Genomic DNA, 16,972 nt, shown 5'->3' with positions numbered 1-16,972 from the left:
AGCTGGACACAGTACTCCAGGTGAGGTCTCACCAGAATCACCTCACTCGATCTGCTGGCCACACTTTTTTTGATGCAGCCCAGGATGTGGTTGGCCTTCTGGGCTGCAGATGCACATTGGTGGCTCATGTCCAGCTTTTCATCCATGAGTACCCCCAAGTTCTTTTCCTCAGGGCTGCGTTCCAGCACATCATCTGCTAAGCTGTATGGATAATGGGGATTGTCCTGACACAGATGCAGGACCCTGCACTTGGCTTTGTTGAACCTGATGAGGTTCATCCAGGCCCACTTCTCCAGCCTGTCCAGGCCCCTCTGGATGGCTTCCCATTCCTCTGGCAAGTTAACCTCATTGCCCAGCTTGGTGTCATCAGCAAACTTGCTGAGGGTGCACTCAATCCCAATGTCAATATTATTAATAAAGATATTAATCAGCACTGGTCCCAGTAGGGACCCTTGAGGAACACCACTTGTCACTGTCTTCCATCTGGACATTGAGCCATTGACCACCACCCCCGGATGCGACCATCCAGCCAATTCCTTATCCACTGAACAATCTGCCTATCAAATCCATATCTCTCCAACTTAGAGAGAAGGATGTTGTGGAAGACCGTGTCAAAGGCCTTGCAGAAATCCAGAAAGATGACAATCTGCCCGTGGCTGTAACAGGAAGGGTGCAGGACTTGAGCTCACAATCTGCACCTCCAGCTGGTTCCAGCTGCTCCTGCCAGCCTGATTCTCACATGGCCTCTGCTCAGCTGTAGCAAGGACACCCTTGCAGGATGACTTTTGGCTGTTCTCTTTTCCAAGCACCCCTCTGGCTAGTGAACTGTGACTGTCCTGAAGAGTTTCTGGGGGGAAAAAGAACGTCATTCTGCTGACCCAGAGCCAGAAGGCAGAGCCTGGCCAGCTGGCTGGCCCTTCCACCCTGAGCAAGATTACTGAGTGCCCTTTGTTTAACCACTCGGCATTTGGCCCGCACAAACTACAAATACCTTCTCACCTGAAGGGATAAAAGTGTTTCACCTCCTGGCATGGCACAAGTCTCTTTTGTTAAAAGCCTCTTCTAATTTTAGACATCATGATTAGTTTCTGTCAGCTTATGGAAAGCATCTCTGACTGACTACAAGGCTCAGACTGTGCCCAGAGATACCACCCACTTCAGTTACTGTTTCAGATCCACAAAGGATGCAACCCTGATGGTTTCTCCAACCAAAACCCATCTCGGGCCCAGACAAAGAGATTCTCATTTCCCCTACAATCAGAGCAACATCGAGTACTTTCTGAAGACATCAGTTTACCTAAAATAAACCTTAAAATTTGCGTGTCCTTCATACTGCCTTGTGTTGAACTGATCTTAAAAAGCACAACAAAAAGCTTAAGGGACACATTTCTGCTCGTTTTTGTGAGCCCCTGATCTGTTTTCAAGGGGCTTCCCTTCCAGATAGTGCTTAGGTGCAGGAGGCAGGGAAGCTTAAACAGCAGTCCTCCAGCAGTGTACCCCAGTTTTGCAGTTTAACAGACAGTTCAGTACCCCAAGGGATGAGGGACTGTTCACCAGCACCCTCCCCACAAAAAGCTCCTCCCTCTCTACAGCTGCCACCACTCCTGGCCTCTGCTGCAACTAATTCTGGGACCCTGGCCTGCTCTCTCCATTTCCTGAGGACCTCTCTTGCCTCCCTGTCTACAGCTCCTCCAGCTGATTCAAGGTCCTTTCAAGTTCTCCCTGCTAAAAACATGTGGAGACTTCACTGCACTGGTGTTCCGGCCAGCTCTGTCACCAGCAGTTTTAGGGCAAGCCTCCTGTTCAGGAGCATGGGGATGCTTGGGCCAGCCTGCCTGATCCCAGCATAGGGGTGAGATGGGGGAAGGTGGACCAATGCAGCAGATCTTGTCCTGCCAGTCTGACTTTATGAAGGTTGCTGCCCTATTTCAACTAATTAAATGTGCTAGGTGTGTGCTCCTTGTAAAGCTTCAGTATTGCACTCACTGGCTCTTCTGCCACCCCCTTCGCTGTTACTTTGCTTTATTTGGCAGAAGCCAGCACTCATATTCTGAAGCTCACAATACTTTTCTTCCAACAGTTGGGTCCCTAGGGGTCCAGCCCCTCTCCTGTAAAATGGTTAATTGATCTGACTCCAGGATTAATATACACTCCCACTTCACCCTAGCACAGGTCCTCCTGATGTGTCTACATCCTTTGTGCCCCCCCATTACTGTCCCACCAACCCCCTTCCTCCCACCTACTGTGCTATGTCCTAGCATGCTTATTCCTTAAGACTCCTGGGATTTGTGCAGAAGCACACGAATAATCCCAGTAGCTTCATTTCCTTGTAACCTGCTGGCAGTGCTTCCCAAGAGTTTGTCCAGAAAGCCTTTGTTGCCCTGGCCAGCCAGCAACCCTGTGCTGGTATTGCACTTGATATGTGGCTGCCAGCCTTCCTGTGTCACAGAAAGTGCTGCCAACCAACCTCCTGATCTCCCCCAGTTTATGTAGATAAGATAAGGAAAACAGTTGCTTTCAAGGTCTTTAGTCCACATTTGTATTTTCTCATTTGGCACCTTCCCAAGCGACGGGAGAGCTCCCAACTTTTGAGTGAAACCCCTGCTGCAGATGTAAATCCACAGGCACAAAGCACAGCTGTGTCTGTTAGTACCTTGCCAGCGTGCACCAGACATGACACAGCACCCCAGGCAGGAACAGGGGTACTCCTTCTTCCCAGCCACTTCATGCTGTCAGGCAGGGATGTCCCATGCCAGGCTCACCACGTGGGCACGGTGCGTCAGAAGGACGTGTCAGGACGTGAGCTGCCCCAGCTTCTCAGCTGCTGACCATCCAAGTTGGCTTTCTTCAAACCAGCCACACCACTTGCGCTCCCTTGACTTGCCATGAGGCTGCCTTTGAAGGATGGGAGCACCCTAAAATTCCCAGTCCCACCTCAAAAGCAGAGCTGAAATCCCTCCCTATCTTTCTTTGGTAAAATGGGGCAGGCTGGGCTTTTGATCATCAAAGCTTTCCTCTTTGGAAGGAGGAGGAGCTGTCTAGTCATGGGTTCATTGATTCCCTGCACAGCAGGAATGTTTGCTTGGGCACAGCCAGGCCACACCTCTGATGACTGTAACAGGCAGCGCTTGCTCTCCTTTGATATACTATCAGCTGAGTTTATCAGAGCATCAACACATCCACCCCAATCTAGGTCTCCCTTCTTGCCAGCTCTCCCTTGCAGAGCAGGCGGGAACTGCGTAGGAGCTGAGTTTACCTCTTATTTCAAGGAATCTTAACTGCAGGTTTTAAGCTACTTATTTACTTTTTTGGCCTGTGCAGGAAGTCTGAGCTAAAAAAAAAAAAAGGCAGAAGTGTAATTACTCTGGCACGCCTGCATTCCTGCTCCGGGCTCAGGCGGGAAGGGACTCTTTCTTGTCGGAGCCAGGAAGAGGATCTGATCCCTGGAGATCATCGCCACAAACGTGCGTAACTGAAACCTGCAGCCATGCTGAAACAGATCTTATCAGACATGTACATCGATCCTGACCTGCTGGCAGAACTCAATGAGGAGCAGAAGCAGATCCTCTTCTTCAAGATGAGGCAGGAACAGATCAGACGGTGGAAGGAAAGAGAAGCGGCTGTGGACAAGGCTCCGGCAAAGAAGCCACTGCCAAGAAAAGGTAAGTCTCTGCCTGACAACTGTTTGTCCCTCTGGCCAGGTCAACTGCTCCCTAGAAACAGGAGGTAATTTGTACCTAGAGAAAAATCTCTTCTCCCAGGGCCATACCGTAGTCATATTTCCTAACCATAACTAAACCCACCTGCCATGGAGCAGTTTTGGCCAGGCACACAATGGTTTTACCCCCTGGGCCAGACGCTCTGACCTCGACCAAATTACTCAACTCCCCTAGCTGGGAAGACAGGGCTTACTTGCCCCCAGGAGATGCATTTCTAAGTTTCCCACTAAATGGGGCCTCTGAATGTGTCTACAAAATAACCATGGACTAAAAACTTCTTTCCTGGAGCCTCAGATTTACAGGGGGATTCCTGCTGTGCCTTTAGACCTGCAGTCCCCTTGCCAGGATTACACAGCATGCTGGCCACTAGGAAGACAAGACACTTCTCCTAGCTCTTCCTCCACATATTCTGTTTGTGGGTCGTTCACCCTCACACAGTTTGGGAAGGGCAGTGGCAAGGAGTTAAAGCAAGACAGGAAACAGCAATGAGTCCCCTCACATGCCCCCAGACTCAGAAATGCCTCCTTCACTGACCTGGCTTCGGTAGCATGAAACGCAATGGGAGGTGTGTGCTGCATCCCAGCCGAGCTTTCCCCCTGTGCAGCTGCTTTTGGGGAGGCTCTGCAATCAGTGGGGGGCACAGCCGGCAGGACACGGGCCCTGCACAGACCTGCACAGAGCCACTGAGCAAACTGCACTCGCCAAAAAGCTGCTTTCTTTACAGCCAATGGGAAGTCGGTGACTTGGAAGCTCGGTGCAGACAACGATGTCTGGGTCTGGGTGATGGGCGAGCACCCTTCAGATAAATCCTATGCGGCCATCTGTGAAGAGATCCAGGCAGAAAGGGCGAAGCGCTTAGCGAGAGAGCAAGGCAAGGAGGGCAGGTAAGCACCCTTCAGCTCTAGAACTCTGTGGGCAGACACAGAGGAGAGGGCATTTTTAGGGACCCAAAGGCTGGAGTCTTCCCTGTGGGGGTTGTGGTTACCACCGTCACACTTGACTTGCAGGCAAAAGGGGCGGGCTTTCTGAGTACACACCATGCTGGCAGAGACCAGCTCCAGCCTGATGCTTGCCCTGGCTCGCTGAGCCTCCTGTGATGCGGCTCCTGCGCAGTACCCTCTGCAGCCCACAGGAAATGCTGACTCTCCTTGCAGCAGGTGGTGAGTCTGGGTTGCACTGATTCACCAACAGGTGCCCATGTACAGCGGGATGGCAGTTACTCACCACGAGTCATTAGTTTAATTTTCCACCTACCTGATCCGGAGGTACGATAGCTGCCTGCACGCTGCTTCAGCGCAGCACTGCTCTGCTCACGTGCAGCTTCCTGGCCAAGACGCTCAGGGAGAGGAGAGTGACTCCCTCAGGTTCCTAAATTCTCTCTCTCTCCTGCATTTCAGAGAGACAGACTCTTCTGTAACACGGTCTCCACATCCACAACCAGCCGTCCTGGGTGAGACAGATCTTCACAGGAATAAAAAACGTAATGTGGAGGAAAAGGAGGAAGGTGGGAGAAAAACTGCTGCTGCTACAACAGGGAAAAGCCAGGAGCTCACTAAGGTGGTTTTCCCCTTTTTCTCCATAACTATCAGGACCATGTGCTTTGAGATCCAGGAAGTGCAGCAAATCCTGGTTGCTGTAAATAGAAATTTGAAGAAGAAAAAAAGCCAGCTAACTGTTAAGGCTTTTCTTCTGTAGTCAGAGAGCCCGTGCTGTCACATCCTTCTTTAAGACTCGGGGAGGTCCAAGCACTATTCTCAGCTGGGATAGCTCTGCTTTGTAGGGCTGATTTAGTTACTCTGTACTCCTTTGCTTTCATCCTCTGTGGATTAAACAAGGGTTGCAGTACTTCCCCTCCTGCTCTGTGGCTGGGTTGGATGGCTTTTGGAGCAAGACTGGGGAGGCTATCCCAGGATGCAAGGCCATGGCCCTTAGATAAATCATCTACTTGCACAAAAGAACAGTTGAAGATAATTTTACCAGCATCCTCTGATATGCATATTTTAGGTGGGTTTTGGTGGGGTTTTTGTCTTCTAAAATAGTTTAAAAATAGGTTATGACCTTGACAGCACAGAGAGAACCCCAAATGCAGTAACTACAGTGTCTTTGCTGTGGTGTTGCATTGCAGCAATGTTTTTCCAGCAATGATGCCATTTTTACTTTGTGACTGGTTACAAAAAGCCATTTGCAGAGAACTGAGAAAAAGGTGAGTTAAATTAACTACCCATACAGCTAAAGCTGAACAGAAGGAACAGAACAGCCTGCCAGTTCCATAGAGGTCCACTCTCATTCAGGAGAGTTTTCATTCAGCTTTTTGCTCCTAACTTCTTTGAGCATATAGTCTTTCATTACTCATCCACTCCGTATTGGAGTAAAAAAACCCCCATGATAACTGAAGGTTGGGTTTGGCAAAGCGCCTTTCTTGCTGCTACCAAAACACTGAAGGGAATTTGGATCTGCTGCCTTCTTTATCAAAAGCCTCTGAGTCACCCGGGGTTTTTCTTAGCACTGTTTGCTGAAGTTGAGCAACTGTGTGGGAGCATTTTTTCTTTTCAAAGCAAGCTATTGGTCACAGGTAACAAAAAAAAAACAAAACCCAACCAAAAAAAACCCAAACCCAAACCCACAAAGAAACACCAAAACCCTTCCAGTCTTGTGCATGGAAGTGAAGGGAGGTTTTATATTTTACTTTTGGGTTTTGTCATTATACATTAGTAATTTTCCCCAGTTTTCTGGGGCTTTTACAATTAGGAGGAAAGATGAAGACTGAAGATCCCTGTTGCATTTTCTAGGCCTGGAGAGGGCTCTTTCCTCACCTCCCTTGTCAAAGTGTTTTCTCTAAGATCTAGTCCCCATTTAATCTGAGGGATGCAGGCATTGTACTGTCTGGTGTATGGGACAGCAGATGGAGGGAGTGGCAGAGAGGGACCGATCTAAGAAAACAAGGGGCTTTACATGCATTTGAAGTTCCTAGTTTCCTGTCAGGGAGAGGGAAATCAGAAAGCCACATTCATATTAAACATTAGCCAAGCAGGTGATGAAGATAAAACAAGGCACGTCCTTGGTAGGCAGCATAGTACAGTTATCTCATGATTCACTGTGCCGTGGGAGGCAGTCCATGTCCACTGGGGAGGAGGAGGGTGTTTGCTCAACGACAAGTTGAACTGTTCCTCTTCAAAGGCAGGCCTCAGCTAGCGGCTGCTGCCAGGGTAGCTAGACTGGTTTGCAGGGAAGAGCGAACTTGAGATATGCAGCTGGTTGGATCAGTTTAACAAGCAGGACTTCACAGCACCCCAGCTGCAGCAGCAAACAAGCTCAGGCGGGTAAAGCTGTGAACAGCAGGTTCTGCTGGGTCTTGCTTTGGAGGGAAGGAGCTGCTCACTGGGAGAACTTGGAAGCATCACTTAGCCTATCTGGGTGTTTAGGACAATCACAACACCCCTGAGTTCTCCTCCTGTGGCATATTAAGCCTAATACAACAAAAAAGCCCCAATGTTTGTCAGAGGAGGTTGAAAAAAATCTGTTAGCGTAAATGTCACGTCACTGCTTCTGAATTATACACCTATTGCCCCAACATAGAGCAATGGTCCTGACACCACTGCTTTTTTCCTTCACCCAGAGGGAAACCAGAGATGTTCACCAGATGCTGGCAGACTGCCACATGAGGAAGCGTGACTTCCAACAGGTAGGTGGCAAGCTGGGGTGCTCCTAACACATTGAGTGGGGCACCAACTTAACCCTACAGTCCCCATCAGCCTCAGAGCCTCACCTGGCCCAAGGCTTTTTTCCCCTCACTTTCTCTGTTGTCACCTGCAGTAAAGGCAGAGGGTCTGTACACTGTTGATTCACAATAAAGATTGGAATTCCCAGTATTTCAAGGCTAGTAGAAAGCAGGGTTAAAACAAGCCTGGGACAGAGGTGAACATGCTGTTTCTTTCACAGATGAAGGAAGCGCAGAAAAGAAATTCAGAAGAGACCACAGCCCCCCAGGAGGCAATGCCACAGAGCCACCCCAGCTTGGAGAGCAAGAGGACTCTGCAGAAATCTGATGAGAGTGAGCCTGAATGGCAGGAATCCTGTAAGATTTCAGGATGACTTTTTCCTATGGGGCTTGAGAAATCCTAGGGATTTCTCTGGGATCATCTCAATCCTCCTTCCTGCCACACTGGAACTAAGTAATCAGTTGATGGGTGGAGAGTGCTGCCAAGAGTACTGCCAGAAATATTTCTGAGCTGACACAATGTTGAGACTAGAATTGGACAGGGAAATGGCACTTTTTTCCTATAGATACTATATTAAAACAAACAACAAGAGCTACATGAGTACAGTCAGGATAATGAATTTTAAAATAAATGCCAACACTTTTTGTAGGACTATGCAGTAATCATTGCTCTTGAGGACAAGGATAATGGGTAACAGGGACTAAGAACATCCTCCCTGTCATCCAAACATGATCCCACCTAAGCAGAGCCCTGCTGCGCTGTCTCACGTAATGAATCCCAACAATAGGAAGGAAAATGGCAAACAATGTGAGACTTGCAGTAGCACCCATCACAGCTGCCAAATACTTCCTGCTCCACTGCTTCTCAGTAGATGGCAATGCTGTACTGCTAATTGTTTCCACTTCAGGCCGGGTGTGTCTGTGTGTGTCTGTGTGTATTTTTCTTACTAATCAAAAAAAACCCCCAAAAAACAACTAAATCTGAAGTTGATTACAAAAGCAAGGAAAGAACTAACCTCCTCAGACTGACAGGAGAGCTGGCTACTCCTACTGGCTCCTAGACATTCAAGGCAGTTTTACAGGAAAGAACTCCACAAAACAACAAAACTCAAAACAACTAAAAAGAAAACCAACCCCAAACCAAACCAGCCAAGTTTTCCACTTTCTGTAACAGTTTCAGCAAGATTCCCTCTTACCCTCAAAAAATGATCAGGATTGACTTTGGGTCATTTCAAGAGCTTTTATTCCATGCACGCATGTGCACCCTGTAGGCTCACATGAAAGGAACTACAGAAATCTATTTCTGAACCAGGAGTCATCATCCAAAACAAAAACTAGTAGTCTTAAGTACAAAGGGACCTGATGCCTAGAATGAACCCAGATTTTCAGTCTCTTTAAGGAATAAAAACCAGACCCTGTTAAGTAGCAGATGCCCAAAAGTCATGGCAGAGGTGTGGCAAACAGTCTCACCATTGAGTGAGATCTTTCACCTTGTGAAGCGGGTTATTCTTCCACTTCATCAAGCACGAGGATGGCCAGAGGGCAGCAAGGTTAAAACTTGCCTGCTTGTTCGCTCCTGTAGGACTCCTTTTTTGTTCCAGTGCGGAAATCCAAGGCAGCAGATGAGAAGAGGCGCTCCCTTGCACGGCAAGCCAGAGACGACTACAGGCGGCTTTCACTGCAGGGCATCCACAGAGGGAAGCAGGCAGATATTTCCAAGGGTGCCACAGCAGGAGATCGGCGACCACTCCAATATCCACCTCTCCCCCCCAAGCCTAAACTTCCACCTCCTGTGATGGCAAATGGGAGAGCAATTAGGTAAGAACCCCACTGTGCACTGTAGAGTGGAGGAGGGATGAGATTCCTCTACTCTACCATGTGATGATTGAGATGGGAATGGATATCTCTCCTCCTCACGTGGAGAAGACACCCCGCAGAGAAAAATACAGAGCTTAGGCTATATTCCAGCCTGGGGTGCCACGAGGCTTATTGGCTAACCCCTGGATGGTAATGGGTTGATTTAGTAGAGCATCCTAAGCCTAGTGCATACAACCTCTGTGCAAGGTGTCCACTGAAAACCATACAATACTGCTGACAGCTGCTCTAGTGTAAGCTCTAATGTAAGCCTTCTGTTCAGGGCTGTTCTGAAGATCCTGCACAAAAGGTAAGTCTTGCCAAGAACTCAAAAGTTATCATTTGAACTTGATGCACAAACCACAGTCTTTTCTAACAGGAAAGAGGGAATCCAGAGAACAGTCTCAAGTTCTACTGAAGAAAGCATCATCAAGTGGTTCAAAGAGGAGCAATTCCCTCTCCGAGCTGGCTATCAGAAAGCCACAGACACAATAGCACCTTGGTTCCATGGTGAGTCCCGAGTGTTTCTGCCCCGACCCAGCTCTTTAAGGAGGTGTTTCTGCTGACACGGGTGCTGCCACAGGCTGGGCTCGGGAGCTTTTCAAAGGTGGCTACATTTTCCATTTTAAATATCTACAACTGCAGTTTAAATTCCTTTAGCATTACGAGGGCAAGCTGAGGTGTTAGAGGCCAGATCCTCAAAATGTCCTGTACCTCTGTGCCACCTTGTACTGTATGAATGGGCACCCTGGTAACCCTTTGAACCCGTGTGAGAGAGATTTTGGCACACCTCATCCCACTCATCTTTGGTGCCATGTCTTTCTCCTTCCATACGTGCTCATCATCCATCACCTTTCCATTCCATATCTATTGGGGGAAACCCCTTTGATTGGGACTGTAGCAGTGAAAGCATTACCCTCTTGTAACTGGGCTTTCAGTGCTTGCATTGTTTTCTGACAAGACTTGTGATCACTGTCTGCACAGCACTGCTAATCTGCAACCAATGTACTACACACTGCAACACTGTTCTCTCTCCTAACATGGAAACTGTCCTCTTGAGCCCCATGCATTTATCATTCATAATGGGCTAGGTCTGGAACAGTTACCATAAGCAGTTAGCACGTGGCCATGGTGTGTTACTAGTGGACTCTTCCTGGGCTACTGGGCAAGAAAAGAATGCACGGGGTGGAAGTGCCACAGACCAGTTTCAAAGCAGTAAAACAGATTTCTTGTGAGAACTGTTCCATCCAGCCCTGCAAAAATGCTTTTCTTTCCATTTTGTGGTTTGGTTTTGAACAGGTATCCTAACATCTAAGAAAGCAGAGGAGCTTCTGAATAAAACAGCACCGGGGAGTTTTCTGATCCGGCTCAGTGAGAAAATCAAGGGCTATGTGCTCTCCTACCGGTCTGTGGAAGGATGCAAACACTTCCTCATCGATGCCTCCAGTGATTCCTACAGCTTCCTTGGAGTGGACCAGCTACAACATTCAACGCTGGCTGACCTTGTAGACTACCACAAGGTGAATCTCTAGCAATGCATTTACTAACTGTTGGTTTAGTTGCTTCAGGACACTTCAAAATAAGAAAGAATAGATGCAGTTGGTTTAAAAATAGGTAACTAGACCCATTTTAGCTGCTGTTAGGTATCCTGTGTGGTGCTCCAGAAGGGTGTGCTGGCCTGATGGGTATATCTAAGGCAGCCTAACATGTCTCAAACATCTCAGACCTGATTCTCAGCCCCCTCCAAGTGTGCAGAACACCTTGCACACAGGGATGAAGGTACTAATGCAGTATTTAGTAGAAATACTGATAAGGTGAGAGGTGACAGCATACTTATGCAGACTCCTTTTCTTCTGGATTCTCTCCATGGTTGTGGTGTGCCAGCAAGCGGACAAGCAGAAAATCCTGCTTGCCTCCAGCTTCAGCATGAAGGAGAATAAGGTATCTTTATAAACTCAAAGCAGGCAAGGTCTGATACTAAGCAACAATAAAAAAATAGAAGGTTGGCAGGTTCCTTCAACAATATCAGCAGTGTTTACTAGCACTGACTACAGTTACATGGGGTACAAGGAGGACCAGATGGATTGTTCATTATTTTACTGTAAGATCTACCCAGGGATGGGACAATCATTTTGCCTAAAGGTTCATTTAAAATACCCTGCTCTTTCAAAACATGCCTAGCCTAATACAGACATGGATAAACAAAATTAGACATGAGAAAAATATCTGTCTTATTTGCTGTATGGAGCTCTACCCGGGCTACTGCTTCTTGCTTGGGTTTCACGGTAGAGGCTGAAATTGTTGAAAGCAGGAGCTATGCAACTGTTGGTACCAGTGCCAGAGTATTTAAATTCTGGCTGTGCATATCCATATTAAAGACTGAGCCATGTCCACAGTCTGCAAAGAATCCTACAGAGCCCCTGCACTGCAGCAGGTGAGGGCAGGGTGAACCTACTCTGCTGCAGTGCTCTACTGGGTTCTGCTGAACCCTCACCAGGTGCCCACAAAAGAAGGCAAGTTCCCACCACGCATCTGCTGCTGGGGTGGAGAACAAGATGGGAAGCAGAGACTTTACTATCAAGGAATTCCCGTGTTAGAATGGGGCTGCTTGAGCAGAGGGCACATGCTCACCCCAGGACCCACCCTTGAACCTTCTACAAACGCAGCCAGAAGCATGGTCCACCACCAGCCCATCCTGCTTACCTGCATGCTGTGCAGCCCTGGCTCCAGCACGTTCTGATCAGGCCAGCACTTCACACTGTAGAAACCGCAGTTATCTACAAGACGAGCACAGCTCTTTCTGAGAGCTGCCAGAGTTGTGTCACTGCACTGAGCGCTGACACAGTTTTATGAAGCCAGAGGTCAGCCATGTGGGTCCTTCCTAGAGTTCCCTGTGGCACTGATCTGTATCACACCATGGGATGAACAAGTCCACAATAACAGAGACAAGGAGACTGCTGTCCACCTCACGATGCTGTGGTAGGTAGGGTCTGTTTGAAAGATGGTGTTTAATCACATCCTATATCAACAGGACGAACCCATCACCTCCTTGGGGAAGGAGCTGTTGCTTTACCCGTGTGGCCAAGAGGACCAGGAACCAGATTACATCTCTCTCTTTGAGTGACCTTCCCAGTCCCCATGCTGGTGTTCACAAAGACTGAACTTGGAGCTAGAGCTGCTGATGCTTACCTGAAACCTTGTCCATAAGTGCCTCTATTTTATATCCTTCACAACAAAGCAGTGGGAGGATAAATACTGTTGTGGCCTTATCAAGCGAGTTAAAGGATGCATCAGCCCAGCAAGCTGCAAGCAGCTGGATGCATCCCACACAATGGAGAGAGGGAGGTGACAAAGTAATCAGTTGAACAGGGAGATGCTGCCATGTATTTTCAGTGTTGGGGGTTTTTTTGCAGATTCCCTGGGGAACTTCTGTATTGGAGCTGTCTTCTGTTATTGAATGCAAGGTCATGTGCCATCCAGGAAATAGATTAGTATCCACAGTTGAAGGAGATCGTAGCTTCCAGAAAGCACAAAACAACTTGGAGAGGTGAATCGGTCTTGATGTAGTAATTTGCATAATGTGAAGCTTAATCCTGCAAAGTGCTGTGCCCTTGGAATTCTGGATGTTCAAGCCAAACATCCGAGCAAACCCTCAGTGCCTTCAGTGCCTTTCAGTGAAAGGTGTTCTCCGGCAAGAGGGATTTTCATGAAAAGTGCATTTTTTTTTTTTAAACTCCTTGAGCCTCTGAATATAAAACCTCACTCTCTTCACCTGTATTTAAATCCCATGCTGGCCTTTCTGCATAGACATGGATTAATCTTTTGTAAAAGGGAAAGGAGAAGGGATACAGGAGTACGTATGAAAGACTGCCACATGCACAGAGCCTTATCAGCAGCACCTCGATCAGTATTAGTAGAGTTTACCAAAGAGTGTTTGCCAGTAAAGAGTACTACTTTCCCAAATGGAGCTATTTATTGCAACTTGTGTCCAGGTTACTGAGATGTACCCAATGTAAACTTGAACATAGAACTTGTTCCATCAACATGATGCTCTCTCTTGGTATGTGTTACGCTGTTCTTTAAATACACACTTCAGAAGAGCTGGGCAGAGGCTGACAGAAGCACAAATTAATCCTCACCCAGTTTCCCTCATACTGTTGCACATGACAAACTGTACAGCTGAGGATGGTGGTGGTGTCAACCTGCTAACAGTTTTCTGAGATGTGATCCTCAACTAGTGAGCAAGAGTCGACCTCATTTCAGTTGGTTACCTGTTCTTTCTGATGGACACGGGCTACTCCCTTAACTTGAGAAAGTTAAATGTATGCAGCTTTACTTACCTTTATAACTGCTCATTTGCAGAGCCCAGAGAAAACCACTATCAGCATTCACACCTACCCTACATGTTTGAGAATCACAACTCAGTTTAGGGACTCCCAGCTTCACCTTCCTGCTGCAAGGGAAGAAATCTGAGGTTTATTCCTATGCTTTAGATTACCACGCTGACTGCAGAGGAACAGATGCCCTTACCAGAAGAGATGCCCTCAAGTCTGGCCCTTCTGTTGGTCTGAAATCTGGTCACTCTGAAAGTCTGTGGAGCAAGGATGACTTGCAGTGGCCAGGAATCAAGGGTGCTGGTTTGTCTTGGGGAACTTCTCTGTAGAATCCTTTTCCTAGGGATGCTGTGCAAGCATCACAAGAGTAGGAACATTTGAAAATTGCTTGCTGGAGAGATCGTGACACCTGGAAGGATATGGCAATCTGTTCTGCCCCATGCCCCTATGTCTTTATCCAGAGCATGCAACAGTTGTCAAAAATGAAAGCAAGGAGTCCACATATGGCTTCCCCATCTACACAGGGTGATATCTATTCTCTCCCCATCTAAGATCCAGTCAGTTGCCATTCTGAGAAAGATCACAAGCTGTTTCTGGGACAAGAAAGGTAGAGACCTGCCTGGCAAAAGCTGTGGTTCTGCTGGCTGCTCTCTTTGGATTCCTCCTTTTTTCCAACTGGTCTGGAAGACCAGTTATAGCCCCACTTGGCTCACAGAAACATAGCTAACAGCAGCTTTCCTTTCTCATGTTCTTCTTCACCTCTCCTATCAGTGCTGTCTCCACCTTTGAGAGCCCTGCCAGACTTCTGCTGTGATTAGATTCTCCTGCAGGTAACAGCCAATGACTGCTGGCTGGCTCTCCATCATTGATTCAACCTCGCCTCTTGCCAAACTGGCTCCTGCAGCCAGGGAACAGGAACTGCACAGGCAGTGTTATTCCTGGCAGGAAGAACAGCATCTCTGTGGAAAAGGACGTACAAGAAAAACAGAAATGTGCCATTAAAAAACATAACTTGTGAAACTCTGAGCGGGGATGGGATGACATGCTTGCTAAGGTACCCAAAGTAATAAAGAGTTGAATTTACAGGTGCCCAGTGCTTGGAATTAGAGACCAGTATAAGTTTGAAGGAGCCTCTGGAGATCATCTGGTCTATACCTGCTTTACAAGCGTGGCCAACCTCAAAGTTTCATTAAGTTGCTGAGGGTTTAGGGAAACCTAAGAGAAGATAACAAAAAAGCATTATGGAAATAGTTCAGGCTAGGTTTGGGGCAGGCTATGATTATGAAACTTCCTTAATACACACCAGCCAATTTCAAATTCAGGTGAAGTTGGACTGTAGGAACAGCTGTCACCTCGGAGCAGCTCAGTTACCATGGCTCTCACATGTATTCAACAGGCCAGGCCTGTCTCCTCCTGCTGCATAATATTTGTAAAGTTACTCTGTCAAAACAAAGACAACTTTATACACAAATTACCATGTATTCTGGGAACAAAAAGATTTTTTGAAGGACCTACTTGAGTTATAGCTGAGGTTTTTATCTAAGTGACATATTTGGGGGGTGGGTTTTCTCAGCATACCGAGCTTCCATTCTCGTACTTCTGCAGTGGTGTTAGACATTTGGTGATTTGCAATGGAAGTGCAGTGCAGGCCATTTGCATCCAACAAAAGACAAACACATGTAAGCATGTGTCAAGGGAAAGGTACCTGCAGTAGGACGGTCTGTCTGCAGATTCTGCATGCAGTGCTTTCAAAAGAGGTCCATAAGAACTCTTCCTACCACACAGTGGCATGACAAGTAGCATTTTATTCACTGTTCAGTGCTGGCTTGTATATTTCATCTCCCAGCTTTGAGAGCCAAAACCTGAATTAGAACCTGTTTTCAGACTGCCCTGAATCAATCTGAAGCTATAAACCAGAGAGACCACTCAGAGAAACAGCATTTAGGTAAACAAGTGGGATTACCCAGCCCATGCAGGTTTTTGTTTAGTAGTCTATATTAGAATGATAAACAGCAGTCAGCATTAGAAGAAAATGCTTTATAAGAACAGCAACTCATGTTTTCAACAGTCTCAGGCAATTGAAACATAATCTATTAAAAAGGAGCATATTTTTTCAGGATGAAACTCTAATTATCATAAGAGAATTTGCAGGGTTCAGTAATGCATCACAAAAATTTATTTTGTTAATTACAAAAAGCTTGCTATGTCTTCAGCAAGATTCTAGATTTGGTTATAGAAGGAATACTTTGGTACAAAGTCAGAAAGTGTTCATCAATTTTGGTATCTGACATTCAGAGTTTAAAGCCTCCTGCTAAATCAGTACTGCAAGATGATACATATTTTCTTCAGCACAGTAAAGTTTCTGCCTTCTAGCACCCAGGTTGTGTAGAAAAAGCACTTCACTTATCTGAACCCAGTTCCCATCCACAGGAAACACAGATAGATCTCCAGAGCATTTTCCAAGTGTTGGAATGCTGTACTATTTCCTAATAAGGCTAGAAGTAGAAAACCTGAAATATGACATCATAACTCCCCAGCAAAACCAACTTAATTTTAAAATAAATCTTGAGATACTTCCAGTATTCTAAAGCAGAAATACACCGATTGACTGGATACAGACATGGCTCATTGCTTTTGGTTCACTGCCCACAGAAGACAAGAAGCACCACCCTCCAGCAATTCTGAAACATCACACTTGACCTTTCCCTTTCCACATTTTAGAAAGCGCTTTGAGATACATCTTGTCTCTGAATGAACAAGGAATACCCTGTTAGTGCACTGCTGCTCTCCCCCCTGCCCCCAGCCCCTTAAGGGAAAAAGATTTTTGGTCACTCCAGCTTAGCCATCATTAACAATCAGATGTGCTTCTCAGAGCAGGAGCTCTGCACATACCCAAAATAGCCCTTTTCAGATATGTCAGGTTAGATGTAGACAGTAACTCATTATTGGCCCACCAAAGGGTCAGTCCTTTAAATAACTGTACACATCTTATAAACATTGCTGCAGAAGAGCACATCCATTTGTTATTGTGAATACCACACTGGCATTTATATAATGTTCATTGTCTCTGTGACCTTAAATCTCATCAAATGTTCAAGTCTCCCCCAGAAGCAAGTGCTGAACAGTCAGGCTAAAGGACTATTAAAAGCCCTATTAAGGAAAAAAAAAAAACAAAAAACAACCAACCCAGAAGAAGGGAGGACAAGCACCTTCCCTCATCTTCTTTTGCTGCCATCCTGTTGGAATCTGCATCCTCTTTCAGCCTCATCCCATCTTTCCTTGTTAGCAACTCTTTTCCAAAACACCCTATAGTCCAATCCAGAGTCTTTTTGCCTTCCTTTCTGGCT

General features: G+C 46.8%; 1 protein-coding gene across 1 annotated transcript; it reads left to right on the top strand.

Annotated features, from left to right (window-relative positions):
• Positions 1-3,194: 3,194 nt before the first annotated feature.
• Positions 3,195-13,346, top strand: SH2D4A (SH2 domain containing 4A). Its single transcript, XM_084263585.1, has 9 exons — positions 3,195-3,662; positions 4,444-4,603; positions 5,117-5,276; positions 7,336-7,401; positions 7,659-7,794; positions 9,039-9,255; positions 9,671-9,801; positions 10,591-10,811; positions 12,323-13,346. Exons 1-9 carry the CDS (start codon positions 3,488-3,490, stop codon positions 12,413-12,415), a joined length of 1,359 nt encoding a protein of 452 aa, XP_084119711.1. The 5' UTR covers positions 3,195-3,487; the 3' UTR covers positions 12,416-13,346.
• The last annotated feature ends 3,626 nt before the right edge of the window (positions 13,347-16,972 follow it).

This window comes from Gallinula chloropus (genome assembly GCF_964237585.1).
Source record: "Gallinula chloropus genome assembly, chromosome: 4".
In the NCBI taxonomy this organism is placed as follows: Eukaryota; Metazoa; Chordata; class Aves; order Gruiformes; family Rallidae; genus Gallinula; species Gallinula chloropus.
The sequence above is the reverse complement of the archived record's forward strand: the minus strand, read 5'-3'. Positions and strand labels throughout refer to the sequence as shown.